This window comes from Syngnathus floridae, chromosome 1 (genome assembly GCF_059516105.1).
Source record: "Syngnathus floridae isolate MCC-2025c chromosome 1, RoL_Sflo_1.0, whole genome shotgun sequence".
In the NCBI taxonomy this organism is placed as follows: Eukaryota; Metazoa; Chordata; class Actinopteri; order Syngnathiformes; family Syngnathidae; genus Syngnathus; species Syngnathus floridae.
Window position 1 is genome coordinate 9,391,031 of NC_142413.1, and position 26,353 is coordinate 9,417,383.

The window sequence follows — 26,353 nt, forward strand, 5'->3', positions numbered from 1 at the left end:
TAATTACCTAAACCATTTCTAACATACTGGCTTCATATCAATAAAATACAAGAAAACTTGCTAAAAATGTTTTTCTTTATGTATATTCTCAGTCACCCACAAAATCTACAAAATTTGAATTGAGACAACTGTGCTTTTTGTTGAATTTGTGTTTTTTTCATGACTATGGCAATAATGCTATTAGCTTAACGACATGCTAATAACTGCAGTAGTGCAGCTTGAATGACCGAACACATATCGTAATACTTTGATTTTATTTTCATCAGACAGAACTATGCCACAATTAAATGTTTTCTTTTATTAAAATAATAGCATCTAAATAGAATTTGAATGCTATCATACACAGATATGGAGTTTGAACTATGAAAGGGGCTTAATTAATGTTTTTTGTTGATTCACTATAGTGCTAACTTTCTGAGCACTGAGATATTTTAAAAACTACATAAGTGAACATGTTTGTGCAAGAAACAAGTTTTCAACTATAGACTGAAATTCACCAACGTACTAAAATAAAGTTGACAAAATAAGGCCTTCTCAAAAGTGTTTAGTGGGAATCGGCTACACGAGAGGAATTTACTCCGACAAGATTCAGCACATCACTGGGAGGTGGGGTGGGGAAGGGGATAGACTTGGGAAAAGAGGAGGGCTCACTTGCAAAGGTATGAGTGGAGTAGGGATGTGGAATTCATGCATGTAGAGACTGGTAGAAGCAGCAGTGCAACCTTTGGAGACCATGTTACAATCAAAGCAGATTGTCCCAATGTAACATTGTAAGAACAGGACTTTCAAACTGTGTGTCATTTCAAATTTGCTGTAGACATACTTGAGCTATGATGCACTCTGCATTCTTGCACAAGAAGCCATATTTTATTTCAAACTTGACTGAGGCTCTTCTTTCCAGATTTACAAAAGTATCTATGGTTAATTCTGACAAACCGTATTCAATAAAATAGTTTATTTACTAAAATACATGCAGTGTCTGTTTACAAATGTTGGGAGTTAAAAAAAAAAGCGTCAAGATTTTATTTTCTAATTGACTCCTTTCTTTCCACCACTGCAAATGAATTATATGGCAAAAATCGTACGCCTCTGATTTTGAATGGGAACTTTTCTTCCAAACGCATAATGAAAATGATGCTTTTCTTAGGAGGTCACTCGTCTGACTCCTGCTGATGGGAGAAACAAGGAAGAGGGAGTGCGAGGTTCGATTTAAAAGAAAAGATAGCACGGATGGGCGGAGCTACTTTTCTCGCCGCCGGGCGGTGTCGGCTGAAGAAAACCGGTCGCTTCCTCAAGCTGACACAGCAAGGACTTCTCTCCCAGGGGGATTTAATTTTACTCAAGTCACTTGTCGGACTTCAGGTAAGAGGTGAATCTTTCTCTTCCACTCATCCATGCTTCCCATATAACGTTGCACCTGTCATATTACACACCAGTCTAGAAAGATGCAAAAGCAGTGCAGTAGTATCATTATACTGTACATTTGCTTGCTATTCAATTCATCCATTTTATACATATCGTCTTCTTGGCATTATTGTATGTATTATCATTCTAATAGTCATATGGTGTAAATTAGAAGAAATAAATCCTAAGAGTTGAACCTGTAGTAGTCTAGGGTAGAGTGTAATGTAAGGGTATTTTTCAATGAATAATACCTTAACAAACTCCCTCGTCATTGTCAACGTGTGTGACTGTGAGAATGCGGATGAAATTGAAGTTACCGTACTCGCATTGTGTAATGGACAATATAAGAATGTGATACCTGAGATGATTGTGGTTATTGTGCCAATATGACTTTATGACCTTTCAGCAACTGAGGGAGAGGGGGGGTCAAGCTTACTAAAATTATTAAAGTTATTTTATTTTCTGACATTGATATACTTTAGACATACAATATACCGCATTTAAGAAGGAAAAAAAATTAGAATTCAGAGGGCGGAAAAACGGAAAACGTGTTCCTCCAGAAGCAGTGCCATCTGGTGGAAGTAAGGACAAGTGGCCGTGGGATAGAATATTATGCCGATTTAAACTATTTTACATTACTCTCTTCAAAAGACACGTCATAATTACATTCCAGCCACAGTACCTAAATGTAGCTTGTTCTCCTATGGCCTCTGTCAGGTGTTACAATGTCGCAGGAGATAAATGCAGAGGAAATGGAGGAGATCCGAGAGGCCTTCCAGAAAGTAGGTGAGTAAAACATTGATGTTGTGTATTGTTTTCACAGTCAGATTGACTTTTAGGTGAGCGATGGACCAAATACCCACAGCAGGGGTCATCCACCTTTCTTAAACCGAGAGCTACTTCCTGGGTACTGATTAAGGCAAAGGGCTACCCAGTTTGACACACGCTTCTGAAATAGCCAATTTGCTCAATTTGGCTTTCACTATGTGTTATTATTGTCATTACATTGTCATGTCATATTGTCAGTTGCAAACAAGATCTCATATGACATCATTTTGTTGTGACACAGTATATGTTATGGAATATTGATGAAATAGATTGCTGTCCAGGAGAGGATGCAGTATCACCGACAAAGCCCCGATTTAAGACTGAAACCCTGAACCTAAAGAAAAACACATTTTGAAAAATAAAGAGACAGATGTCACCCCCATCCTAAAAGAAATTGTCAAGAACAAAAGTATGCAAATGTTTTTTTACTTATGCTTTCTGTTCTCACTTTCTACCACATCCAATGCCTACAGACGTGGACAGCAATGGATACATCTGCATCAAGGAACTTGGTAATCTCTTTCGTGAGGTTGGTTTTTCTGTACCTGGCTTCCAGCTCCGGGAGATCATCCAAAAACTTGACAGAGACAAAGACGGCCACATCAACCTTGAAGAATTCACCTCTGTAGGTAACACACTAACTAACTAACTAACTAACTAACTAACTAACTGACTGACTGACTGACTGACTGACTGACTGACTGACTGACTGACTGACTGACTGACTGACCGACCGACCGACCAACTAACTAACTCACTAACTAACTAACTCTTGTCAAAATCGTTTTACATAGATCGTAAAGCTGCCTTCCAACTACAGTATTCCAATAATTGTAGTTGAGCAATGCTGCTTTAAAATCGTTCATATAATATAAAGAGAAGAATCAAGTTTAGGTTTTGAAATTGTGTGTTTTTGTGGACTCCTTCAGCTATTCAAGGAATTAAAGAACGACCGCATCGCCCAAGGGTTCAGAAATGCTCTCAACAGGAAGGAAGGCATTGTTGCCATTGGGGGCACCAGTGAAATTTCAAGTGAAGGAACACAACATTCAATTTCTGGTAAGAAATTCTTCTTCATGTTCATACCAGAATTTCTAAGTAAACATTTAAAGTTTACAAACTAGTCATGTCCTCCAGAACAAGAGCGCTATGCCTTTGCAAACTACATCAACTCTACTTTGGAGAAGGATCTCGACTGCCAACACGTGCTGCCCATCAACCCAAACACCGGAGCTCTATTCAAAGCGCTGGCTGATGGCATCCTACTTTGGTAGATTTCTAATGGACTGCCTAGCAGCATATTTATGCAATATAGGATCAGTAATCACATTAATATTTCATGGCCAAATGGATGATGAGAACAACTCTTGTTATTGCCATCACCTAATGTGGTCAAATAGACAGTTTTACCCTTTGATGTGTTTGTTGGTGGTTAACTGCCCAACTCAACATGTTGGCACAGATTTTTAATGAAATTTGGTGTGGGGTCTTTGGTTTGACACACGAAGTAAATTCACTTTGGATTTTTTTTAATGCTACTAATAAATGAATGCTTGGATATATTTTCATCTACCCTGCCAGCTATAGTTCCCTCAGGTCTATACTATGGATCTATGTATGTTTTTTTATTTCAATATGTACTAGCTTAGCGTTGTTTTATTGACTTAACTCAAACAATGTAGTTTATCCTACTGAACCTCTGATTTGTTTGCGCAGCAAACTCATCAACCAATCTGTTCCCGAGACCATTGATGAGCGAACCATCAATACAAAGAAACTCACTGCATTCACTACGCAGGTGGGGTGCCTGTTTGTATTCTGTTGTTTAGAATAGCATTAATGCGCCATTAGCATTGAGTCAGTAACCTTTTTTTTTTCCTCTTACAAATGTATCATGAAATTGACAAAGCAGACTGCAAAGCAGGTGTAGCCATGCAATCCATGTATTGATAACTTACGTAACTAACGTAATAATTTTACATGATTTGTTTCATACATAAATAGCTCTATAGGAGCTGGCTGACGTGTGAATTTTCCTACACCAACGGTTACAAGAAGTACTGTGATATGTACATGGAATTATATACTGTGTTCCTAAAAACATGTATGATGATGTGCTGCAAAAGCATGACACTGATAATAACATTTTCCTTGAGAAATCCAAAATATATTCTCACTCTTGGGAATTGTTTGCCTTTAATTGTGTTTGTCAAAAATAGGAGAATCTCAATTTGGCTCTGAACTCAGCCTCGGCAATCGGCTGCCAAGTTGTCAACATTGGGGCTCAAGATCTGAAAGAGGGAAAACCTCATCTGGCCCTCGGGCTCCTCTGGCAAATTATAAAGATCGGACTCTTTGCAGATATCGAGCTGAGCCGTAATGAAGGTACGGACACAATAACGTACTTTTACACAGTAAGATTGGTGGTGGATGGGAAATTGTAAACATCACAAAACCTACAGCCCGTTTATAATAGTAATACTAGGAGATAAAAATGTTGATTTCATCATTGTCCTGCTTCTTATGTGCAGCCATTGCGGCACTGCTGCTAGAGGGAGAGACTTTGGAGGAGTTGATGAAACTCAGCCCAGAGGAGTTGTTGCTACGCTGGGCCAATTTCCACTTGAAGAATGTTGGCATGACCCTGTCAAACTTTTCAGGGGACATTAAGGTTCGCTAACATGACTGTAATGCAAGATTTTGTACTGCACTTGTTTTGTGATTGTGCATGAATTCCATGATTGCATTCAAGGAAACTCATGGGAGGCACACAAGCCATAGTTTTTAATTTTGACAACATGAGTCATGCAGAAGAATTTCATGGTCTTTTGGGGGCTTTCAGGGCTTTAATTGAACCTTTTTCTCTTACTGTGTACGTAGGACTCCAAGGCGTATTTCCACCTACTGGAGCAGATCGCGCCAGATGGCAGCAAAGAGGACGTTGAGCGAGTTGAAATTGATATGACTGGACTTTATGTAAGATACCAAAGCAAAACCTATATGTACATATAATTTTTTCTTACGGACTACAGTATCAGGTCACTGAAAAACATATGCTATAAAAGATTCATCTGTATAGGGTTGTAGAGCTCATTGTCTCTATCTTAATAAGCTCTACGTGTGTCCTCAGGAGAAAGATCTCGCAAAGAGAGCAGAGCTTATGTTGCAGCAAGCCGACCTTCTTGGCTGTCGACAGTTTGTGACAGCTACCGATGTCGTGTCCGGAAACTCCAGGCTCAACATGGCCTTTGTGGCCACGCTCTTCAACAAACACCCGGCTCTGACGAAACCAGAGAACCAAGACTGGAATCTTGAGAGTAAGACTCATTCAGTTAACATTGCTTCGCAGTCTACTGTCTCAAAGTCAGGCATGTTTAAATTTCCGATGTAAAGAATATTAAATTCCCAAATAGGAAATAAAGGAGCACAAAACTAGGGCCAGACAGATATGGATTCATTTTCAGCCAATTCCAATGTTTGGCAGAATACAATTTTGATAATCTAATAATTGGCCAATTTAATAAAGATATATCATGAATATAATTTGTTTTTGGTCCCTTAACAACAGTAGGGATATGAATTGCAGTTTGAACATTTGTCTACTTAGAATGTCTTATATAAGTATCATGTAGTACATACATCTAACCCTGAAATGTTTGCCTCGCTTCTTCTTCTACCTCCAAGGTGAGACCAGAGAGGAGAGGACATTCAGGAACTGGATGAATTCCCAAGGGGTCTCCCCATATGTTCACCACATCTATGGGTCAGTTTCTCCACTCATCCAGTGACTTCCTGTCAAAAGCCACATGTTGGAGCAGTCGCTCTGTCTCCCTGTTGCTGTATTGATACTCGGACACCTAACTTTAGTGTGGATGTGGTTTCATGCAGTGATCTGCAGGATGCCTTGGTTATTCTCCAACTATATGAAAAATGTAAGGTTCCAGTGGACTGGAACAGAGTCAACAAGCCTCCATTCAAGGCCGGGTCAGGCCATTTGAAAAAGGTCAATTTAAAGTGTGCCGCCTTACACATTGGTAACTGGTTCCCAAAATTTGGGGGAGAAATGCATTTGTGTGTGTATCTCTGTGGCAGATCGAAAACTGTAACTACGCTGTGCATCTGGGAAAGAAAGGAGCTGGTTTCTCCCTAGTGGGAATCGCAGGACAGGATCTCTATGATGGAAATTCCACTCTCACCCTTGCGCTGATGTGGCAGCTGATGAGAAGGTGATTTATTGTTCATAACATCCCCCATGAGAGCAGGACTGAATGTACTGGACTCAATAAATCAGATTCCAAACAGGACCACGTCTTTTATTTTCTGATAAATATGATTTTTTATCCTAATCTAGGTACACGTTTAATCTGCTCGAAGACCTCGGGGATGGAGATGTGGCTGGAGAGGATTTAATAATCACATGGGTGAACAAAACTTTGTCTGAAGCTGACAAGACGTCCTCTATCAAAAGCTTCAAGGTAATAACAATATTTGTGAGGGTGAGCCTGGTTTATCAATATGTTCTGAAATTGGTTCATGGGCTAGTTGAAACAAAAATAGATGTTGAATGGTGATATGATGATATTTTTAAAGCTCACTTTGTATGTTTTAATCTTTAAATCTCACAGTTGTGTTCCAACAAAGGGTGATGCTTATATGGTAAAAATTTTATCTGTTTTGCTGTCCAGGACAGGTCACTCAATACTAGCCTTCCAGTTTTGGACCTAATCGATGCCATCCAACCGGGGAGTGTGAACTTTGAGCTGGTTCTAAAAGAAAATCTCACAGATGAGGACAAACTCAAGAATGCCAAGTAAGACCCACTTGTTCTCTGACTGAGCATTTTATAAAATCATACATATTGTACCATCCATTCCTGATACATCTTATGCCAGCGTGGCTGTAATCATGACTTTATTCTGCACTAGGTATGCTATTTCTATGGCAAGAAAGATTGGTGCTAAAGTGTACGCCCTGCCGGAGGACTTGGTAGAGGTCAATCCCAAAATGGTGATGACCATCTTCGCCTGCCTGATGGGAAGAGGCATGAAAAGGGTTTAAAGGGATGTTGATATTCATTTTGCTGGTTGGACTGCCGCACTGGTCCTCGGGTAGCCAAATGGGTACAAGGGGTCAATTTAGCAGCTTGGTGTTTCTTCATTTATAATTTTTATTTGGGGGGGCAACATAGTGGCTGAGTTGTTTTTGGGATCTCAAATCTGCGGTATATCAGCCTACAGCTTTGTCCGGTGCATGCTGGGGAATTCTGCAACCTCACTGTGAATAGGGCGAAGCCTGTTAAGAAATAGAAATCCAGAAATCAAAAGCCCTGTTTTTTTTTTTTACATACATTCTGTACTATTTTACATGGGGACTCATTTTAAGACTGTATGTAAGTTGTTATTTTAACCAGCATATACCGTGTTTTAATAAAACAATGTAAAACAGTCCTTTCACCTTTCACAATCTGTGATTCATTTACCATAATTTAATGAAGCTGCATTTATGGTATTTCGTACGATTATTCCAGTGGTTAATTTGATTTTAACAGAGAAGAACTATTTCGGAGACAGTTCAATACTGCTCTGCATCATGTGAGTGGCGTGTATGCTTTTATGATGATGAAGGTCATGATTATTATTACTATCATTAGTAGTGGTATCGACTATTAATGCAGCATATTTTATTGAAAGCAAAACTTCAAACTGAAGCATTATTTGTTGCCCATATTGTTAGGTGACAATATCCTGCCTACCTGAATATTTAGTATTTTTTATTTAGTAATTTAAAAACGGATTTCCATATATTTATCAAACACAAAGAAAAATACTCTCCAGAATCCTATTCGTACCATTTCTGTACATTTCGAACCAATCAAATGATGCGAGGATGTTATACTAGAAAATTTCGGTAGATGGCGACAGCGGCACTTTTATGGTTGCCAGCTGCCAACCATTCAAACGATGAAGTAGCACAACGAACCGCTGATTGGCTCCATCCCATGACGTAACCAACTGCCTGGCGGTGCTTTGAAAGCGTACGGGAGAAGACAAACGAAGCCATGGAGACGACACCGAAGCCGAGTGGGGACATCGAAAAGAGCGTTCCAATGCGCGAGCGACGAAGCACCGCTGTCAAGCGGCTAAAATTCCACAGTAGCCCCGTGAGGATTCGTTCATGCGGGGGTGACGAAGTCACGCTGTGGGGCCTGAAAGGCTGCGGATCACCCAGCACTGTTGTCTTGGCCACATGCTCCACGCCTACCAAAAAGCCTTCACGATTCTACGAGGACTCACCGGAACGAACCTCACCGCAAACCACATCTACGAACACTCGGTGCAAAAACGTCAGGAGACGAAGACTTTTGGACACGCCGCTTGATGCAACGGTTTGTATTAGACGATAACGTTCTCTGAGTATTCCAACTATTGTACATCGCCGTTGTTATTTTTCCTAGCGTGTTGCGTCTGTTATTTAACGGTCGAATTTTAAATAGGAGCTTCAAAAGTGACCGTTGAAAAATTACCTGTATTGATGAATATCACTTTGGATGTTTGCGCAGAGTGTGTTATCCCCAGCAAAGAACTCCAGCATCACCTTTCCCTGCAAGCGATCTCTATTCAAGAATGGGAAACGTTCCGCAAGGTCCAGTACAGAGGGCAGCAGCATCAGACCTCAGGTCAACTCAAATCCTTTCAGTCCCCTCTCGCTCCTCATCCAGTCTCCTCCACCGCAGAAGAACCAGTGCAAGAGAGCACACATGTATGTCCATTTTTCTGATCATTGGAGATCAGTGCCCATGTTCACATGCTTTCTCCACTGACTGTTTTTGTTGTCCAGGTCTCATGGAGAAGACAAGAATGCAAGTAATGCTAAAGGAGACTCTAAGGTAAACATTTTCTCTGAAGGTGATGTATAAGTCACGGGAAACGGTGGTAACCCCCATGTTTGCTACTTTTAGAGGTTAACTGCGCTAAGAAACGATGTGACGTCCCGGTATACCTCAGAGTTCCTCGAGCTGGAGACGATTGGAAGTGGACAATTCGGCGCGGTTTTCAAATGTGTGAAAAGGCTGGATGGCTGCATCTACGCTATCAAGCGATCAAAGACACCACTTATGGGATCGGTAGATAAGTAAGTGGAGCGTTTCATATGGCAAAAAATGGATATTGTGAAAAGTCAAGGGTTCTCATACATAGTGAAAACATTGAAATGTCTCTTTTCTTCCCATACAGACATTGCGTCATGCGGGAAGTGTTTGCCCACGCCGTACTGGCCCAGTATCCCAACGTGGTGCGTTACTACTCGTCTTGGGTCGAGGACGACCACTTGCTCATTCAGAACGAGTACTGCGACGGCGGCACGCTAGCTGACGCCATTGAACGCAACTCGAAGCGGCTCGCCTCCATGTCGGAAGCGGACCTCAAAGATCTACTGCTACAAGTTGCGCGAGGCCTGGAGTGCATCCACTCAATGTCGCTGGTGCACATGGACATCAAACCGAGTGAGTTTTAGTGGTTGTGCTACAAATAGATGCAGTGCAAATGGGAAAACTGACCGAGTCTTGTTTTGGATTCCAAGGCAACATCTTCATAGCCAAGAAGCCCGGATGCAGCTGTGACGAGGATGACAAGCCAACCTACAAAATCGGTATGCCCTTTTTTTTTTTTTCTCCCTTCTGTTCTGTTGCTTGTTTAACCCTTAAGTCATTGTGCAGGATGTCCTTGGTTTACGTTTCCAGGTTACGAATGGTGTGCACAGCATAAAAATACCTCAGTCGTAAATGAAGCCTGCCCCCCTTTCACTTGATTGACATTGGATATTAAATATGTGCCTTCTTCCAGGTGATCTTGGTCATGTGACCCAAGTAAACAATCCTCAAGTGGAAGAAGGTGACAGCAGATATCTGGCCAATGAAGTTCTACAAGAGGTTTGTCATCAATAGAGGGAAAATGGGGAAAAAATTGTACATTTGAGAACTTCACACATTCTAACCTCATCCCTTTGTTACTTTTGTAGGACTACAGTAACTTGACAAAGGCCGACATTTTTGCCCTTGCTCTTACTGTTGTTAGCGCCTCAGGGGCGGAGGCTCTGCCCTCCAACGGGCACAAGTGGCACAAAATCCGACAGGGTCATCTTCCCACCATGCCATGTGTGCTTGAGCCAGAGTTTTTCAGTCTTCTCGAGGTGACTGCAAAGTGTTTTTATACTGCCATCTAATGTACATGTTGACAATTACATACATTTGAAACCACTAACATGGATCAAAGGATCATTTTTAGACTGTAAATTGTTTCAGTCGGTCAAAAAATGCATCATGAAATTGAAAAACATTTTCATTAGTATATCCTGTACCTATTTTGCTTTTCAGATGATGATACACCCTGACCCAACAAGACGGCCTTCGACTCATGACATCATCAGAAATTCAGTAATCCAGACAACACACAGATTGTAAAGAAAAATATCAATAAAACTCTTGTGTAAAGTATGAGTCACATTTTCAGATTCTTACACATTTGCCTCAAAAAGTCACCCCCTCATTACCACAAATCCTGATTTTTTGTTCTCTAAACCTTTATCTCAATAAACATCAATAATTATGCTCAGACATGTGCTAAACTGTACCTGTCATAAAAAGCAGGATTACAGGAGATGGCATTCAATTTTCAACAAAACCTAGGCTGTGGTATAATACAGTTGGGTTCTTCTTCAAATTAGCGTTGTTGGCTACTAGAATGCCCTGCCATCGAGTGGCTGAAAGTAAAATTACATCCAACGTAAATGAGTCGCCCCAAAATAAGACGAGTCGTACAATTTTTTTTTATACTGAACCTGGGTAGGTGTGTGTTACTGTGCTGAGTGGAGTGTACAGGAATAAGAATGACATTTCTTCCAATTGGGTAGCGCTGCTGGAATCACTTTTGGGTAATTCTAGTAGGAAGTGGACAGCTTCCTGTTTCCCCTTTGAAGACATGGTAAAGAAAATTCAAGAAGTCGGCATGCGATCTCTACTGTAAGTTTGCCATGAAGTATTTTTAACATTTCTCATACAAAGAGTACACATACAAACAAATAGGATATACAGTATCTTCAACTTTTATGTGACTATCATCATGTGACATTAAGACATCAAGGCCTCAGATATCTTTGAAGGTTTTGCTTTTGGGAAGGTTTGGCCACGTCCAAGACAAATAAGAGTCAACATTATTTGGCATACATGTGAGTGGAACATTTTGTACTTGTTTAGCGTAAGTAAATTCAACTGGTAAATTATGCTTTTGAATGGATTGATGCTGATTGTCTCACTGGGTTTTAGCCTGGTCTACCAATTGTTGTCAGTCCTGCTGTCCTGGGTTCTGCGTAAAAGAAGAGGACGTGGCGCCGGTCCGATGGGTTGTGGTTCATCCAAGTCACGTGACCTAACGCCCAGCTATGACCTCCAGATTCCATGCAGGAGCGTCTGCAGGTTTCCCAACACGTTCCACAGCACCTGGATCAGTGCAACTCTACAAGCGGTGCTCCATCTGAAAGTGGTACAAAAGAATTTTGGACCCAAACGCTGCCGCCTTTTGGCTGAGGTGTCATCCATGACAAAGTTCGCTGAGGTATTCTGCAGCGCTCTCCGACATCCTGGACGGACATTCACTGACAAGGAAATGTTTGGACTTTGCCAGGAGCTTGTTTTGTTATGGCAGAACGACTCACTGGATCTCGTGCAGCCCTTGTTGTTTTGGTTCCAACAATGTGGTCTTCGGACCACTATGTCCGTAAAGGCAGTCAAGACGTGCCAACACTGCAAAAAAACAACATCCAAAACCTTGGACCTGGGCAACCTCTTTGTCCTGCCAGGACCTGCCACAAAAGAAAGTGTATCCTCTCTGTTTCGCCGTGCTATCGTTTCTGAGCAAGTGTGTGCTGCATGCACGCACGTGACAAAGACTGAATATTTCTGGACATTTCCTGACATCCTGACTGTTCAGCTCCCACGAGGAGACGCAAGTGCGCACGTCGGCGCCAGCGAAGAGATAGACATACATGTGGAGCCCCACCAGAAGCTTACATACACGCTGACATCCGTCTTGGCTCACAGGGGTCACGGCACTTACGCGGGTCACCTTTGGACCTACCTTCTGTTGCCGCACGGCACCATCAAAGCAGACAACTGCCAAGTGTCACTCATCGAGGGACGACCGCAAGAACTTCACAGTAGCGGTGTCCTCTTTTTCTACGAACGCCTGAGCGGCTAAAACAAAAAGCCGACCTTGAAGCTGTTGTAACTTTGTGTACTAGCCTAATTGGCATTAATTTTGTTGTATGCACACTTGAAGTCGTTGAAGTGTCCTGTCTTGTTACTTTGTTCAAATTATTATTAGGACCTTCAATATGTTGCCTCCTTGAAGTATAAAATGGTGTTTCCTAGAAATGACAGTTTCAAATTGCTCAGTGATTGAAATAGTTTACGTACAACGCACCTACAAAAAGAATGGTTTTGTGTGATGTCAGCTATGAAAAATCTGGTCAAAAAACACTTTCAAATGACTAAAACAGTTTAAGGTCATCATTTCTCAGCGTTTTCTTTGAACCTTTCATTTTGTCTTCTACCCAGGGAGAACTAAAAATATCCAACGATTGTTCATTCGGGCAAAAATTCAGAGACGGCAATGACCGGGTCAAAATTACTGTGATATTTCAAACGCCGACCCCTGTCCTAAAAACTCTATTGGAGGATTTTAGAAACCTTTGACATTCTCACGAGGGTTGCAAGGATAGACTAATTGGTGATTCGGACCCTCTATCGGTCTGTCGTTAATAAATTGATAAATAAATTAAGGCAAAGCTCTTAATTTACAGGATGTTTCTACCTTCATCTATGGTCATGAGCTGTGGGTTGAAATATAATTAATATAAGATCCCAGAAATAAGAGATCAAAATGAATAACGTCCACAGGGTGTCTGGGCTCTCCTTATTTACAATTAGTAACATTAACCTTCACAATCTTCGTGAAGCAACATCTAACCCACACGTCAAAATAGAATCAACACATTCTTAAGTTTGTTATAATGCACATTTCCCTCAAGTACTGTTTCCATGTCATTTATCTGTGCATGATTTCATATCATAAATAATCAAAATCCTTCCTTGTTTTAAGAAAAAATAGATAAGTACTTGAAACCAAAGGCTAGGTCTCTGTGTGCTGAGTCCCACATCTCTGTAATCAGGAGACACTTGTGGTTGTGAGGCCACTTCAAACGATGCTCTTGAATTCAGATGAGTAAAAAGCAACACATGCACATACACACAATTTGCATTTTAAAGTATTCTTTTGTCAACGCTTGCGTGTCATGTGATCATGTAGGAGATGTGTTCAGTCCTCACAATATTAGTCTTCACAATTGGTACGGCCTGAATCCACATAGTACATGAAGATTTCTTCATGAGCTGAACATCACGTCAGGAAATTTACCAGGTGTGTTGAACATCTTTCTTTCATCTTTCTTGAATAATGTGAAACAATTTTCCATCTTATTGGCATGACATTTGGTTTCCATGGTGATGCATGCTACTAAATGACTATTATGGTTTTGCCAATGGATGTGTTGTTTAGTATGTTTACTGACATGAATGTCCTTCAATCTCACAAAATTTAATCTTTCTTGCCATAATATGTGTACAGCATGACATCATCGCGTACATACAAGCTGAATGTTAAATAATGTTTCTTGACTCAACGTAACAATGAGCATTTGTGTGCAGTATGCCACATCCAGTGCACGATTCTCAAAGGTTGTCTGTGAAAACATGGGAAGAGGAGGAGAGTGACCATGCCGACAGCCCACTTAGCAGGTTCACGCACACTCCTTTGGCCTCTTGACAATTATATAAAACTAAGGTTCAAAATTGGAGACAGGAGTATCCAGACAATTTGATATTAGGATACTGAAAATCCTTTGACGAATGCTAATGATTGTTGTTTCATCTTTACTGCTTAGTAGCCCAGCTGATTTATCATGGCATTTGTATTTTGTAGAGGGCAGTCGATGTGCGATGACACTTCCTCAGAACTACAAAGAATGGCGGCCATTGACAGGAGAGATGCCAATTCACAGAATTCCCATCATGGCCGAGGTGCTCTCTCCAGGTATGAGATTGATCGATAAGACGAGCGGTTTTGGTGTCGCCGAGTTATTTTAAGATTTTGATTTTTTTAGGATAGTGAACATGGTGATGACTCTGAGAGAATGGGCACAAAAAAGCGTAGCTGAGGAGACACAACGGCCTGATTCTTTTTTGGAGCGTTTCCGAGGTCCCGCCCACTTGGACATACATGCCCCACCCAGCCGATTTAGTCACAGCCACAATGGCTCGGATACAGATGGTGAAATAAGATGCTCAAAAAGAAAGTAAGGAAAAGAACAATTTCAGAGAATGAAATAAAAGTTGCTTCACTCTTTATTACCGTATTTCTCTATTTTAGGAGGAAATGTAACAATGTTATCCTTTCGCCATCGGATGATGCGTATTACCACTGGCTGATGGTGATTGGTCCTGCTGTTTTTTATAACTGGACCCTGTTAGTTGTCAGGTTGGAAAGAGGTTTTTTTTCCTCTAATTGCTAAAGATCAAATATCTCAGATTCTTCTTCAATCACAGGTCTTCGATTCGTCACTCATTGTTACCCGTTGCATCTGGTTTTGTAGGGCCTGTTTTGACGAGCTGCAGACGAGAAATATTTTAGTGTGGCTAGTCATGGACTACATCTGCGACGGAGTCTACATCCTGGACATCGCTGTTCGTCTCCACACGGGTACTTAGCATTTATTCGGAAAATTCAAGATTGATGAGCCACGTGTGATGACATCACAGACTGTACTGTGGAACAATTTTAGTAACTTATTTGATATTGCTTTCCATTTACGCGTATTTCCCAAGGTTTCCTGGAGCAGGGCCTGATGGTGAAAGATGGGCACCGTTTGAGGGAAACCTATATTCGAACTTTACAATGCAAGCTGGACATCTGCTCCATCCTTCCAACCGATCTGTTGTATTTGACTTTCGGAGTCAGTCACACGCCTCTTCTCCGATTCAATCGTCTGCTGCGCCTGCCGCGGCTCTTTGAGTTCTTTGAACGTACGGAAACAAGAACGGGCTACCCAAATTCCTTCCGCATCTGTAAACTTGTTGTCTACATCTTGGTGATCATCCACTGGAATGCCTGCGGCTACTACAGTTTCTCCAAAGTCCTGGGACTGGGTTCCGACTCCTGGGTTTATCCCAATGCCTCGGATCCAGAGTATGCCTCCCTGGCCCGAAGTTACATATACTGCCTGTACTGGTCCACTTTGACGCTGACTACCATTGGAGAAACTCCGCCTCCTGTGAGAGATGAGGAGTATCTCTTCCTAATATTTGACTTTCTGGTAGGTCATTCAGTAACTTTTGTTCATCTAACACAGCAGTTGATGTCCCACAGTTGCTAACTGAGCAGTTTTTTGTTGTTGTTCCAGGTCGGCGTTCTGATTTTTGCTTCCATTGTGGGAAATGTTGGAGCCATGATCTCAAATATGAATGCTACAAGAGCAGGCTTTCAGGCTCGCGTGGATTCTCTGAAGCATTACATGCACTTCAGGCATGTCAATAAGGTGTTAGAACAGCGCGTCATTCGGTGGTTTGACTACCTCTGGACCAATAAGAAGACCATCGATGAACAGGAAGTTCTGAGGAGCTTACCCAGTAAATTAAGAGCAGAGATTGCAATCAATGTTCACCTGGACACACTGAAGAAGGTATTGATCATGTTGTAGAGTGTGCACATTCCAGCTCCTCCTGCAACAAGGAAATATTTGTGATTGTGCATATCTAGGTGCGTATTTTCCAGGACTGCGAGGCAGGCCTTTTGGTGGAGCTGGTGCTCAAACTTCAACCACAGGTTTTCAGTCCAGGAGACTATATCTGCAGAAAGGTCCGTTTGAAATAGAGAGCCAGCTTCAACAGAATACACATGAAGTACACTGCAAAACTTAAGCTTATGATTAAAATGTTATTGTTGATTCTTTTTCCAAGGGAGATGTGGGCAAGGAGATGTATATCATTAAAGATGGCCGCCTTGCTGTGGTGGGGGAGGATGGAGCCACGCAGTTAGCTGTACTCACAGCCGGTAGCTGCTTCGGAGAGATCAGCGTCCTGAACATCAGTGGCAGCAAGATGGGAAACCGCCGCACGGCTAATATCCGCAGTCTGGGATACTCGGACCTTTTCTGCCTTTCCAAACAAGACCTGATGGACGCGCTGCAGGAGTTCCCTGACGCCAGGGCTCAACTGGAGCAGAGGGGTCGGGATATCCTGCGGAAGGAGGGGCTCCTGGAAGAAGTTAATGTGTCTGCTGGGGAGGAGCTGGAGGAGAAAGTGGAGAGGTTGGAAACCAGTGTGGATCGACTGCAGGTCAGTTGACACCTTACCAGTTGCAGTCAAATTCTATCAATAGCGTTTTCACTCCTTTCAATAGGCGGAATTTGAATTACGAGCGTGGTCACGGAATAAATTAAACTCACAAGTCAAGGCACCATTGCCTTTTATAATGCGTGTTGGTTTCTCTCATGGTCTAATTTCCAGACAAATTTGGCGCGTCTGCAGAGTGAGTTCAACTCCGCTCAGCTTCGAATGAAGCAGCGAATGACAGCCCTCGAGCACAACATCACCACGGTAACCACAGGCAGCGGTTTTCTGTCAGACACAGATGGCAACGACAGCGTATCTGGTGGCGGCAGGGTGCGAAGCCAAATAAATATTCGGCTCTAAGTCCTCCTACGATATATATATATATTTCTTTTTTTTCTTGTAACCCTGATGGTATCGACATTACAGTACAATAAATTTCAATTTTAATCCTGACAGGATAGTTTGATATTAATTAAATAAATATTTCTGCAATTCTTTTAAATATGTACATACATGAATTCGCAGAGTCGTTGGTGCAAATGTTAAAGTAAAGATCATAAAACCACATGAAATTTCTTTTTCGGGATATGGAAAGTGCATGCCCTGCAGCTGTGTCAGCCAATGACTATTAACGACCAAAGGTCAACATAACTTTTCTGCAAGACTCCAGGAAGTGACTGTGGGAGTGTCCTGTGCAAAGAGTGAGAACACTGTATTTGTGGGAAAAAGGTAATTGTCTATCTATTCTTACTTGTGTTTTTTCTTCTTTAAATGGGCAATTGTGACTCTTTTCATCAATTTATCTCCATCTTCTAAGAGCTACAGTTTTTTAAAAAATACAAACCTCCTTTTTGTTGTGCAATGACCGATCAAGAGTAAAACAGAAAATCAAACTGTCTTTTATTTACTCTTTATCGCACGCTGATTATTTATTTTTCACGTGCGCGTGTGCACTGTACACTTTTCGTCTCTTTTTATGCTCACGCTTTGTGTGCTTATGTAGACACGATTATATACAATGCTTAATGAGTTCTTATCAGACACAATTAATTCATGCCTGAGGAACCCTAATCAACAGCACAAGAATTTCCCAAGCGTAATTGTTTAAATGTTTCTGTAAGTGTCAAGTGTTGTGGCGTATGTTTGCGCTGAGTGTGCTTCTTCACAGATGGCGCTTTGCATTGCGTTGATAGCAGCCAGTGTGGTGCCAGTGTCTGCAGCAGAACCGGTAAAACCTGCTTCAAAATAATTATAATTTTAATCTTGCTCATTGACAGAATTGTAACAGAATTGTTACATTTGTTGCAGCAGAGCCTCATCGAAGGTCTTCTTTTGGCCACGCATGAGCGGCCCTGGCTCTGGGCCGTCTACGTTTTCATCGTTGGACTTCCCGTTATTCTTTTCATCAGCTTGATGTGGCCTGACATGGTGCTTTGAGCTAGATGTTTTCTCTCTCAAAATCAGCTCGTTTGAATAGTCTAAACTTTAGACGACTAACTTTATACCTGTTTGAATTTAGAGGTTTGGCCCCCCTTATCAACAATATTACTATAAAAAGTCTGATGATGTACAACCGGATGACCCCAAGAGCTCGGAAAGGAAGCAATCAATCCATGTATAGCACAGGTAATTCTACTTCAAGTAAAGTGATTCACTCTGAACAATGCATGCAGAATAATGTGCTCTTCTTTTGTGGTAGGCAAAACTGACAGAACATTGGCAAGAAGAAAAGACACACGCTGTCACCAGAGGAACTGAATAAGATCCGACAGCTCCACGACTATGCTGTTCTTGACCTCCCCCCCATCCTCACCAAAATGCAACAAAAGAAGCGAAAATATCAGCAAATAAAAAGTGGAACATTTCTTTTGTTCAAATCTACTCAGTTACCCATAACAACAATATGAGTGTCCATCTGTTCCTAATATTTCCTGCATATTTTGAAAGTTCTATCACTGCAGCTAATCAGGCATTTCGTCAATGTCCTGGCCCTGGTGTTGTTATGTTGGGAAGAGAAAAAGAAAAAAAACACTGAATCCAGAAAGGAGGTTTGTTCACTTGGGATTAATTTTGAACCGACTCAGAAGAGGATGGCTGCACAACTGCATCTGATTGGCATTCATCTAAGCGTCTTCATAATTTGTTTTCATTCTTTCTGCGTAAGTCTCACCACATATAAAGCTGCAGCCCATTTACATTTGGAATAGCAGCTTTCCCAAATTCTATGAATTATTCTTTTATTGACTGTATGGCGAACGTGCGTAGTTACCAGTGACAATGATTTTGGCTGTTCTTGTACGCCCGTGCAGGCATCAGACCAATGTGACAAGGAACTGAAGAGGCTGCAAGAACAGGAGAATCATCTGAAAAGACAGCTTCAAAAACAAGATCTCCTCCTACGCAGGCTACGGCTGTTTAACCAAGCTGACGATGAAGCAAATACCAGAGTCAACCAAACCAAGCACGGAGGTCAGGATGTGAAAAGGTCAGCCACTCTTTTCCTGCGAGTTTATTTTTGTTTTATTTGATTTCACAGAGTTGGAAGACTGCTCCCACATCTACAGCGCTGGCTCTAAAGCCAGCGGTTACTACAATATCCGACCGCATGGCTCCAATGCTTCGGTCAGAGTCTTCTGTGACATGAGTGAAGGAGGTGGTTGGACTGTGATACAAAAAAGGATCGACGGAGCAGAAAATTTTAACAGGTGCTTCTGTTGTAGCCTCAGTAATGAAATGAATACAAATCAGACGGAATAGTGAGGAAGGTCGAAACATCTGTCTGTCCGTCCAGATCCTGGGTGGAATACAAGGATGGCTTTGGAAACATGGTTGCAGACCTTGATGAGTTTTGGCTTGGGAATGACAACTTGCATTCTATCACAGCACAAGGTCAGTATGTGTTGATCGTATCCTTTGAGCATCCATTTTTCACTAAGCGCTATACATACATTTGTTAGGATTGTTCTTTTTGTTTTGTTTTGTTGCATTTTATTTATGTTATATCAATGTTCCTTTGCTGAAATGAATTGAAATTCCACAAGATCATTCTTTGTTGAAGAAAAATAGCATTGTGTTGCAAGGCAAGGCAATTTTATTTAGCACAGCATCTCGTGTTTGAATTGTCAAACTAACAATTAACATAGGTAACAATGTGGAAGGGCTGCTCCCATAAGTGAAATACCAATAATATTTTGTTTGTTCGTCATTCATTTTTCTCTTTATAATCTGAGTTGCTTGAGAACAAGTGCTGCAAATTGTTGTCATGGTAACAAAAGCAGAACTCAGACAGCTTGAGTGAGAGGAGTGGTTTATAAGTAATTTCTCAGAGATTTTATTTGTATTTTTAAATTATTTCATTTTCTCAAAAAGAGCTCATTTGAATGAGCTATATATTGCATCTCTATACGTAGTATGGTTCGAAGAGAACAAGCTATTTTTAACTCAAATTGGTCAATAATTTGTCCAATGGAAGTTTTTCTTTTTGTTTTAGGCAACTACACACTGAGAATTCATCTGGAAGACTTTGAGGGCAACCATCGCTATGCCGACTACAGAAACGTCAATGTTGCCGATGAAAAGGTTTTAGTATCATATAGCACGATTATTCAAATCTTCTATCTCATACTTCCCCCATCACTTGTTGTGTCGCACTGATTTCAAATTAATTTCCTCTTGACCACATCTTCCATTTATCTTTGCAGGATCACTACAGACTCACCTTCGGCGCCTACACGGGCACGGCTGGAGACGCTCTGTCTGGCAACTACCAGGTCGGTGTGTCAGACTGGGCCGCTCACCAGGGCGTCCAGTTCAGCACCTATGACAAAGACAACGACAACTATCAAGGCAGTTGTGCGCGGGAAGATAAAGGAGGCTGGTGGTTCAACAAGTAGGCCATCTTTCAGGTTGCAAGTGAACACTTTGAAGCTATCTGAAATGGATATTTTTGGTACCTTGTTGGTTTCAAATACCTGCATCCTGATGCTTTGCCCTTTTCATTTGATTCTGTTTCTCCCCAGGTGCCACTCTGCCCATCTCAATGGCAGGTACTACCCCGATGGGTACTATAGTGGACTGACAGATGATGGTGTGGTTTGGTACACCTGGAGAGGATGGTGGTATTCCCTGAAACGCAGCATCATGAAACTACGACCTGACAACTTCAAAATGGACCCTTTGGATGACCCTAATGTTGTCCGTGGTGATCCTTAAGTCCAACTTGGATGGTGCCTTGAAATGTTTAATGAGTTTAATGCAACGGCCATTCATCTGTTCAATCGAGGCGCTCACAACTCGTCGATAAATTGCAGACATATTAGTTGCCTTTTGCAGAGGATAAAGAATATATGCATGAAGCTTCTTTTTCAAGAATTGCTCACTATCTGCTGAATTGCTGCTTTTTACGAAGTGACGAGTCCTTGGATCTCAAAATTTCAGCAACAAAGAATCCACTGAACGGCGGCTCTTAGCTTAAAAATGCATATTTCTTTGACTTTGTAGCAATTTACATAAAGCAACAAACTAAATAATATTTTGTTTTCTTAATGTATCAACTGGGGATGGCTAGGGTGTGCTACAGGCCCGTCAGGAATCTGCGTAAGCCCACACTCTAGCATTTGATTTGATTTTCTAAAATATATTTATAAATGATTTCCCCACCCTCCTTTGTATCACTCAAGGCCCCCGTAGAGGCAAAATCTTGGCCTGCTACCAATTCTACTTCATCAGGGCTGCTCTCTTTGACTCAATTCCAAATGTACCATAAAAGCATCACCGACGTTGAAATCACAATTCCGGTCAAACCTGACGGGGGCTAGGAAGTGATTTAACCAACAATATGCATTCATGTCTTCAGGACACTTTCACAGAAAGATTTGCAACATTCAATTAGGTGCTAGACTGGTTCTTCAGGGTGGGGGGGCTTTCAGGTGGGGGTGTTTAAGAAGAATGTGACCAATGTTAATGCAAATTTTAGTCAGCTTAAGATTTTGGGTGGGGGGAAGGATTGGAGCTGGAAAAACAGATAAGATTTGTTTTCCCAGTGTCAGACCCAGTGGATGTGTGCAGTGGTTTAATTTCAGTGGTTCCCCTTCACCATTGTGTGAATCGTTTTGTGGGCGCCTTCACTTCAGTTGTACCTGATGAGGCAACAAGTGGGCGGACTTCTTCTGCACATACCAGCAGCCTTTAAATTGGCTCCTCTGAAGGAGCAGTTGCAGTTTATCTCTCCTCTGAAATTAGAAGGATGTCATTGGTCAACAGACCAAATTATTGAAATCATATTTAAGCGCGTGAGGAACAATTGGAGTCATCATTGCAGCATGGGAAATTAATTCTATTTGCTTATCAGAAGAACAGAATAAGTCCTGGGCCAAATCAGGTGAGCAGAAAAAAATTTTTTTGAATTTACCCATTTAAAAAAAAACATACGTACATCTCAAATGCCAACTCAGCACTACTGCCAAGGATCCATTATTGAAACTAAGTTATCATGTGCGGCTTTGCAGTTCAATGGCACGGTGCCACTATCGTCGAGCATTGATCTGCGTATGCAGCCCATGCATCTTCCTGCTCGTGCTCTTCCTATTCCTCGGCATCATGGTGTGTTCAAACATGAATAAGACCACCAGAAGTATTCATTTTGTGGCCTCGGGAAGTTTTAAAAATAAGAACTTTGCGTCCATGCCCAAAACTTTCTGGAAGCTCCACGAAGAGGCTTTTTGGAACCAACTTCAGTTGACCCTTGATCGCCAATTCAATCCAATTCTGAATCCCCAAAATGCCTACATGAGGTTTAGGAGTCATGCCTTTTATGTTTCCCTTATGAGTCGAAGCTTCTCGGAGGTGACTGACTTGGATCCGGTGAGGAGGAAAATGGAGCAGCTACCTCTGCAGATGCGAGATTTTGTGAGCCACATGAAACGGAGAAGTTACCCGGTCCTCATCCAGCCCGCTGACATGACCTGTGGAGCAGGAGCAGTTGATGAGAAGGAACCACCGCTGCTCCTCCTTGCCATTAAGTCCACCGGGCTGAACTTTGAGAACCGCCAGGCTATCCGACAGACCTGGGGCCAAGCGGGCTGGGTGGCCACGCGTGGAATGGACGGCAGTCCAAGACAGAAAGTTGGGGGATATATCCGCCGGGTGTTCCTGCTAGGCAAGGAGTACCCCAGAGACTCTGGATGGGACATATCCGAGTTGCTGCAGGAAGAAGGCGAAGAATATGGTGATATCCTACAGTGGGACTTCAACGACACTTTTTTCAACCTCACCCTGAAGGACGTGCTCTTCTGGAACTGGTTCTCCCGCCAGTGCAGTAAGACACGCTTCGTATTCAAAGGCGACGACGACGTTTTTGTCAACACGGTGAACATGATCACCTACCTCCGCAATAAGCTAGAGAAGCCAAACGCAGAACACGCCATGAAAGAATTCATGGTCGGCGATGTCATCAGCGCGGCTTTTCCCAATCGAGTTCACCAGTCCAAGTACTTTGTGCCGGACAGCTTCTACAAGGGACTCTATCCCACCTACGCAGGTGGTGGAGGCGTGATGTACTCAGGCCAGCTGGCCAAACGTCTTCACAACATCTCTGGAAGAGTTCACCTCTTCCCTATCGATGACGTATTTGTTGGCATGTGCATGGCACGGCTTAACGCACATCCCATCCACCACCCAGGCTTCCTCACATTTGACTTCCCATACAATGAAGACAAAGAGCCGTGTGCATATCACAAAATCTTATTAGTCCATAAACGAAGCCCGAAGCAGCTAATTGAACTGTGGGACAAATTGTCCAAGACAAAGAACCAGTGTCAGCATGTGTCACTGAGGGTTTCTTACAGGAGGGGAAACACAAGAATAAACTAACAAAAAGTGCTGATGTTTTACAAATAAATTGCTTCCACTACAGTTGTATTTGAATCGGTTAACATCTGACCTTTTTACAATGCCATGTATGTCCGGGTGGTAATTAGCTCCCATGGTGCCACAAGACCTGCTAAACAAACATTTGACTAAGGTATGATTTGGTAAATGGGTCTTGAATCGAAAATTTAGATGTCACAAATGCCGTTATATTAATTGAGCTGTAAGTCAAAAAGAAGGTGAAGTAAATTGCTTGGCTAGAAATTACATTTCAACTGTTACATTTCTAAAAAATAGAATTCAGATATAGCGACTGAATAATTTTTCTCGAGCTCGGATTATCGACACACTTTTGATGGGAAAATGGATAGCGCCATGTTGAGCTAATGTTAGCTTGCAGGCTAGTCCATAGATTGTCACGGATCGGAATGGAGCAGGGTGACCAAATGCAGCTTGGACCAGGGTTTGTTGAAGGGAACAGGTAGTTGGAAGGGAGGATAAAGGGAACAAGCCAGCAGAACCGGCAAAGTCAACAGGACTGACTAACAGGTCTTGCAAACAAAAATCGAACTAACCGAGACGTGGGACAAGAAGACACAAGAAACTAGTGACAACAGAACATGAGAGAAGGAAACAAGAAAGGGTGTGACCCCGCAGACAGGATTTATATACGCGACAGGTAACGAGGCAGGTGACTGTGATTAGTACATAGATTGAGAGTGGACACAGGAAGGGAGGGGCGAGCACACAGACGCTGACAGAAACTATGGCAATATGCACATAATAAAACAACCGGGGACGAAACGTGTGATGTTTTCCTACATTAAAATTACTCAAAGACAACACAAATATTTTACACAAACCGTACCTGTGAAAAATTGCTCTTTGCAAACCTGACAATGGGTTTGAGTCCCATCTGTCCCTTTAGAAGTTTCAGTGCTGATAAAAGTTCATTCTTGATTCCACGAGGTAAGTAGTAGATAAATACTTTCCATAGGTTTAACAAAATGCTTCACAATTACTTATTTGGTATATATTCTGCTGCAAACTAGATATTGTAAGATAGAATTTGAAATTAAATTGATACAACGTAATGTCAAAGTATAGTTTATGAGCATACAAACAATATACAATCAGATTGAAATTGTCATTTGAAAAAAAATGTGATTTTTTTTTTTTTTTTACTTTCAGGAGATACAAAAGTGGGTGCCCCTGCACCGCTGATTACATGCTAGAATAAGGTCAGCTGTTAAAGTGTCCAGCAGCTGCAATGTGAAGGAATAGGTTGAAGGATGACAAAAAAAATGGAAGTGTCCCAACATGAGTCTCGTGCTCCCGCTATCGTTTTGTGTCATCTTCTTCTTGAGCATCACTGTCCTCATCATCTTCACTTTCACTGTACTGGTAAGTACAGCGGTTGGTGTTGACAAACAAATCATCCTCATTGTCATCAGAGTTGCTAGTGCTGGACTCCTCTTGGTCTTTCCCCTCTTTGTTATTTACTTTGTCTTTCTGTTCGATGGTCTTGTTTTCAATCACGAAGCCTACGGGCCTGGACAAAAACAAATAGCACAAGGACACTAAGCAATGCTGAGGTGAAAAGAAACACCGGTGAGCGTGTGTCTCAGTTGACTTGCTACACACCACAGATGACTTTCTTGCAGGTACATGATGTGATCTTTGTACAGAATGGTGCTGATTTCCGCCTTCACCTTCTCCCCCTCTTCAATCGGATCCACGATCACATAGTCACCTTGATGTGAAGAAACAAATATAAATGATTGCGCTTTGTTTACCATTTGGAATGGGTCACAAACACCACAGGTCTGCCAACTCACCTCTCTTGATCCAAATGTTCTTGCGGAATTTTGTGGGCATGCTCACCAAGAACATCTCGCCCTGAGCTGTGACAGCTTCATGGAGGTTGTTACCACGGCTACCAGTCACCTACAAGAGTGAGAGGGTGGGGCAGGGGGGTAATTAAGAGAGAAAATGAGCAAAAGCAACACAAAAACAAAAGGTTTATTCTCAGAAAACTAGTCACTACTTCTCTGCTTTGTCAGAGCAGAAATTAACTCATGTTGGTATCAACAACATAAATCATTCTGAGACAACCTTCACAATCTGCTGGTTCTCCGTTGGCACGACAAAGTCTCCAAGAACTTCCTTGACGACGTGCTTGCGTTTTGTGGCCTGTGACATGATCAGTGTTTCCTTTGCGAGCCAGCTAAGGATCAATAAAACATTTCATAGATGGTAAGAAACAATAATGAAGCAGTGAGACCTTAAGTAAAATTTAAAAACATTTCTTGCTTTTCTTGCCCATTGCGAATAAATAAAAACATCAGTGCTCCTTTTGAATCATTTTCACATTGCTCCATACTATGGACCACAAAAGAAATGACAGAAATTGACACTAGACAACAACAAACTCAGTAATGACATATTTTAATGTAATTAAACCCATATTGGAATGGCTACAGAGATCACATTATGCCTCGCAAAACCATATGTAGAAATTATAAGATCGCTGAAAGAGTAGTCTCGATAAATTAAATTAAAATGCCAGTAATCATCATGCTGACGTTTGCAGTCTCCCCATCGCAAACATTGGCCGAGTTAGCAATAAAGTTATAAAAGTACCTTGGAATAGTCAATCTTTACAGTTGCAAATCTGTCTCTAAATCTTGCTAGGATCCTAAAGTAACTTAAAAATAATCTAAAATCTGATATATCGACAGTCGAATTGAACCACGCGTTACTGTTACACCTCACTTCCGGAACAAGGGTCGGGACTTTCTTCTTCGTTGGTAG

The 26,353-nt window shown here is 41.7% G+C and overlaps 8 protein-coding genes across 10 annotated transcripts; 7 read left to right on the top strand and 1 right to left on the bottom strand.

Annotated features, from left to right (window-relative positions):
• The first annotated feature begins 1,225 nt into the window (after positions 1-1,225).
• LOC148403943 (plastin-3-like) lies at positions 1,226-7,679 on the top strand. 2 transcript variants are annotated; one of them, XM_088384947.1, is made up of 16 exons: positions 1,226-1,362; positions 2,122-2,190; positions 2,706-2,857; positions 3,162-3,291; positions 3,370-3,502; positions 3,949-4,030; positions 4,452-4,617; positions 4,764-4,903; positions 5,113-5,208; positions 5,363-5,549; positions 5,917-5,995; positions 6,121-6,235; positions 6,325-6,458; positions 6,584-6,707; positions 6,918-7,042; positions 7,158-7,679. In XM_088384947.1, exons 2-16 carry the CDS (start codon positions 2,130-2,132, stop codon positions 7,288-7,290), a joined length of 1,857 nt encoding a protein of 618 aa, XP_088241073.1. In that variant the 5' UTR covers positions 1,226-1,362; positions 2,122-2,129; the 3' UTR covers positions 7,291-7,679. The 2 variants fall into 2 exon arrangements, with proteins under 2 accessions (XP_088241073.1, XP_088241081.1); XM_088384955.1 differs by having other exon boundaries at positions 1,283-1,369.
• Positions 7,680-8,219: 540 nt separating this feature from the next.
• Positions 8,220-10,726, top strand: LOC148403944 (wee1-like protein kinase). The gene is made up of 9 exons (XM_088376383.1): positions 8,220-8,617; positions 8,792-8,991; positions 9,070-9,118; positions 9,191-9,363; positions 9,465-9,733; positions 9,811-9,879; positions 10,074-10,159; positions 10,249-10,419; positions 10,604-10,726. The coding sequence occupies exons 1-9, from the start codon at positions 8,291-8,293 to the stop codon at positions 10,688-10,690; spliced, it is 1,431 nt and encodes a 476-aa protein (XP_088232509.1). The 5' UTR covers positions 8,220-8,290; the 3' UTR covers positions 10,691-10,726.
• Positions 10,727-11,507: 781 nt separating this feature from the next.
• Positions 11,508-12,793, top strand: LOC148403945 (uncharacterized). The gene is made up of 2 exons (XM_088376405.1): positions 11,508-12,104; positions 12,216-12,793. Exons 1-2 carry the CDS (start codon positions 11,508-11,510, stop codon positions 12,480-12,482), a joined length of 864 nt encoding a protein of 287 aa, XP_088232531.1. The 3' UTR covers positions 12,483-12,793.
• Positions 12,794-12,943: 150 nt separating this feature from the next.
• On the top strand, positions 12,944-18,536 carry LOC148403946 (cyclic nucleotide-gated channel alpha-2-like). Of its 2 annotated transcripts, XR_015858626.1 has the most exons (16): positions 12,944-13,703; positions 13,991-14,080; positions 14,265-14,375; positions 14,446-14,637; positions 14,712-14,819; positions 14,935-15,041; positions 15,167-15,654; positions 15,742-16,020; positions 16,098-16,196; positions 16,298-16,675; positions 16,847-16,936; positions 17,268-17,401; positions 17,841-17,900; positions 17,984-18,100; positions 18,194-18,298; positions 18,372-18,536. XR_015858626.1 is itself a non-coding variant. In XM_088376365.1 (11 exons), exons 2-11 carry the CDS (start codon positions 13,992-13,994, stop codon positions 17,030-17,032), a joined length of 2,037 nt encoding a protein of 678 aa, XP_088232491.1. In that variant the 5' UTR covers positions 12,944-13,703; position 13,991; the 3' UTR covers positions 17,033-17,125. The 2 variants fall into 2 exon arrangements, 1 of the variants encoding a protein (XP_088232491.1); XM_088376365.1 differs by lacking the exons at positions 17,268-17,401; positions 17,841-17,900; positions 17,984-18,100; positions 18,194-18,298; positions 18,372-18,536 and having other exon boundaries at positions 16,847-17,125.
• LOC148403947 (calmegin-like) lies at positions 17,337-18,536 on the top strand. The gene is made up of 5 exons (XM_088376417.1): positions 17,337-17,401; positions 17,841-17,900; positions 17,981-18,100; positions 18,192-18,298; positions 18,372-18,536. The coding sequence occupies exons 2-4, from the start codon at positions 17,841-17,843 to the stop codon at positions 18,291-18,293; spliced, it is 282 nt and encodes a 93-aa protein (XP_088232543.1). The 5' UTR covers positions 17,337-17,401; the 3' UTR covers positions 18,294-18,298; positions 18,372-18,536.
• A 154-nt stretch (positions 18,537-18,690) lies between these two features.
• On the top strand, positions 18,691-21,203 carry fgl1 (fibrinogen-like 1). Its single transcript, XM_088376394.1, has 7 exons — positions 18,691-18,831; positions 18,982-19,141; positions 19,209-19,377; positions 19,464-19,561; positions 20,163-20,251; positions 20,374-20,561; positions 20,692-21,203. The coding sequence occupies exons 1-7, from the start codon at positions 18,763-18,765 to the stop codon at positions 20,882-20,884; spliced, it is 966 nt and encodes a 321-aa protein (XP_088232520.1). The 5' UTR covers positions 18,691-18,762; the 3' UTR covers positions 20,885-21,203.
• A 527-nt stretch (positions 21,204-21,730) lies between these two features.
• On the top strand, positions 21,731-23,634 carry LOC148403949 (N-acetyllactosaminide beta-1,3-N-acetylglucosaminyltransferase 2-like). The gene is made up of 2 exons (XM_088376178.1): positions 21,731-22,052; positions 22,180-23,634. The coding sequence occupies exon 2, from the start codon at positions 22,184-22,186 to the stop codon at positions 23,540-23,542; it is 1,359 nt and encodes a 452-aa protein (XP_088232304.1). The 5' UTR covers positions 21,731-22,052; positions 22,180-22,183; the 3' UTR covers positions 23,543-23,634.
• A 544-nt stretch (positions 23,635-24,178) lies between these two features.
• eif1ad (eukaryotic translation initiation factor 1A domain containing) lies at positions 24,179-26,345 on the bottom strand. The gene is made up of 5 exons (XM_088376211.1): positions 26,183-26,345; positions 25,655-25,766; positions 25,378-25,486; positions 25,184-25,292; positions 24,179-25,091 (listed from the first exon to the last, which is right to left on the bottom strand). Exons 2-5 carry the CDS (start codon positions 25,739-25,741, stop codon positions 24,878-24,880), a joined length of 519 nt encoding a protein of 172 aa, XP_088232337.1. The 5' UTR covers positions 25,742-25,766; positions 26,183-26,345; the 3' UTR covers positions 24,179-24,877.
• Between the last annotated feature and the right edge of the window lie 8 nt (positions 26,346-26,353).

Bases quoted from the DNA above. Each gene is read 5' to 3' on its own strand.
- LOC148403943 (XM_088384947.1), top strand. From the start codon at position 2,130: ATGTCGCAGGAGATAAATGCAGAGGAAATGGAGGAGATCCGAGAGGCC. The intron at 5,209-5,362 runs GTAAGATACCAA...GTGTGTCCTCAG, and splicing joins TTGATATGACTGGACTTTAT to GAGAAAGATCTCGCAAAGAG. The intron at 6,236-6,324 runs GTCAATTTAAAG...TCTCTGTGGCAG, and splicing joins GGTCAGGCCATTTGAAAAAG to ATCGAAAACTGTAACTACGC.
- LOC148403944 (XM_088376383.1), top strand. From the start codon at position 8,291: ATGGAGACGACACCGAAGCCGAGTGGGGACATCGAAAAGAGCGTTCCA. The intron at 10,160-10,248 runs GTTTGTCATCAA...TTACTTTTGTAG, and splicing joins CCAATGAAGTTCTACAAGAG to GACTACAGTAACTTGACAAA. The intron at 10,420-10,603 runs GTGACTGCAAAG...TTTGCTTTTCAG, and splicing joins AGTTTTTCAGTCTTCTCGAG to ATGATGATACACCCTGACCC.
- LOC148403945 (XM_088376405.1), top strand. From the start codon at position 11,508: ATGCTTTTGAATGGATTGATGCTGATTGTCTCACTGGGTTTTAGCCTG. The intron at 12,105-12,215 runs GTATCCTCTCTG...CTGACTGTTCAG, and splicing joins GACCTGCCACAAAAGAAAGT to CTCCCACGAGGAGACGCAAG.
- LOC148403946 (XM_088376365.1), top strand. From the start codon at position 13,992: ATGCCACATCCAGTGCACGATTCTCAAAGGTTGTCTGTGAAAACATGG. The intron at 14,376-14,445 runs GTATGAGATTGA...TGATTTTTTTAG, and splicing joins GGCCGAGGTGCTCTCTCCAG to GATAGTGAACATGGTGATGA. The intron at 14,638-14,711 runs GTAAGGAAAAGA...TCTCTATTTTAG, and splicing joins ATAAGATGCTCAAAAAGAAA to GAGGAAATGTAACAATGTTA.
- LOC148403947 (XM_088376417.1), top strand. From the start codon at position 17,841: ATGGCGCTTTGCATTGCGTTGATAGCAGCCAGTGTGGTGCCAGTGTCT. The intron at 17,901-17,980 runs GTAAAACCTGCT...CATTTGTTGCAG, and splicing joins CAGTGTCTGCAGCAGAACCG to CAGAGCCTCATCGAAGGTCT. The intron at 18,101-18,191 runs GTGCTTTGAGCT...GTTTGAATTTAG, and splicing joins GCTTGATGTGGCCTGACATG to AGGTTTGGCCCCCCTTATCA.
- fgl1 (XM_088376394.1), top strand. From the start codon at position 18,763: ATGGCTGCACAACTGCATCTGATTGGCATTCATCTAAGCGTCTTCATA. The intron at 18,832-18,981 runs GTAAGTCTCACC...ACGCCCGTGCAG, and splicing joins TTTGTTTTCATTCTTTCTGC to GCATCAGACCAATGTGACAA. The intron at 20,562-20,691 runs GTAGGCCATCTT...GTTTCTCCCCAG, and splicing joins GGAGGCTGGTGGTTCAACAA to GTGCCACTCTGCCCATCTCA.
- LOC148403949 (XM_088376178.1), top strand. From the start codon at position 22,184: ATGGCACGGTGCCACTATCGTCGAGCATTGATCTGCGTATGCAGCCCA.
- eif1ad (XM_088376211.1), bottom strand. From the start codon at position 25,741: ATGTCACAGGCCACAAAACGCAAGCACGTCGTCAAGGAAGTTCTTGGA. The intron at 25,293-25,377 runs GTGAGTTGGCAG...CTTCACATCAAG, and splicing joins GAACATTTGGATCAAGAGAG to GTGACTATGTGATCGTGGAT. The intron at 25,092-25,183 runs GTGTGTAGCAAG...GTTTTTGTCCAG, and splicing joins CTGCAAGAAAGTCATCTGTG to GCCCGTAGGCTTCGTGATTG.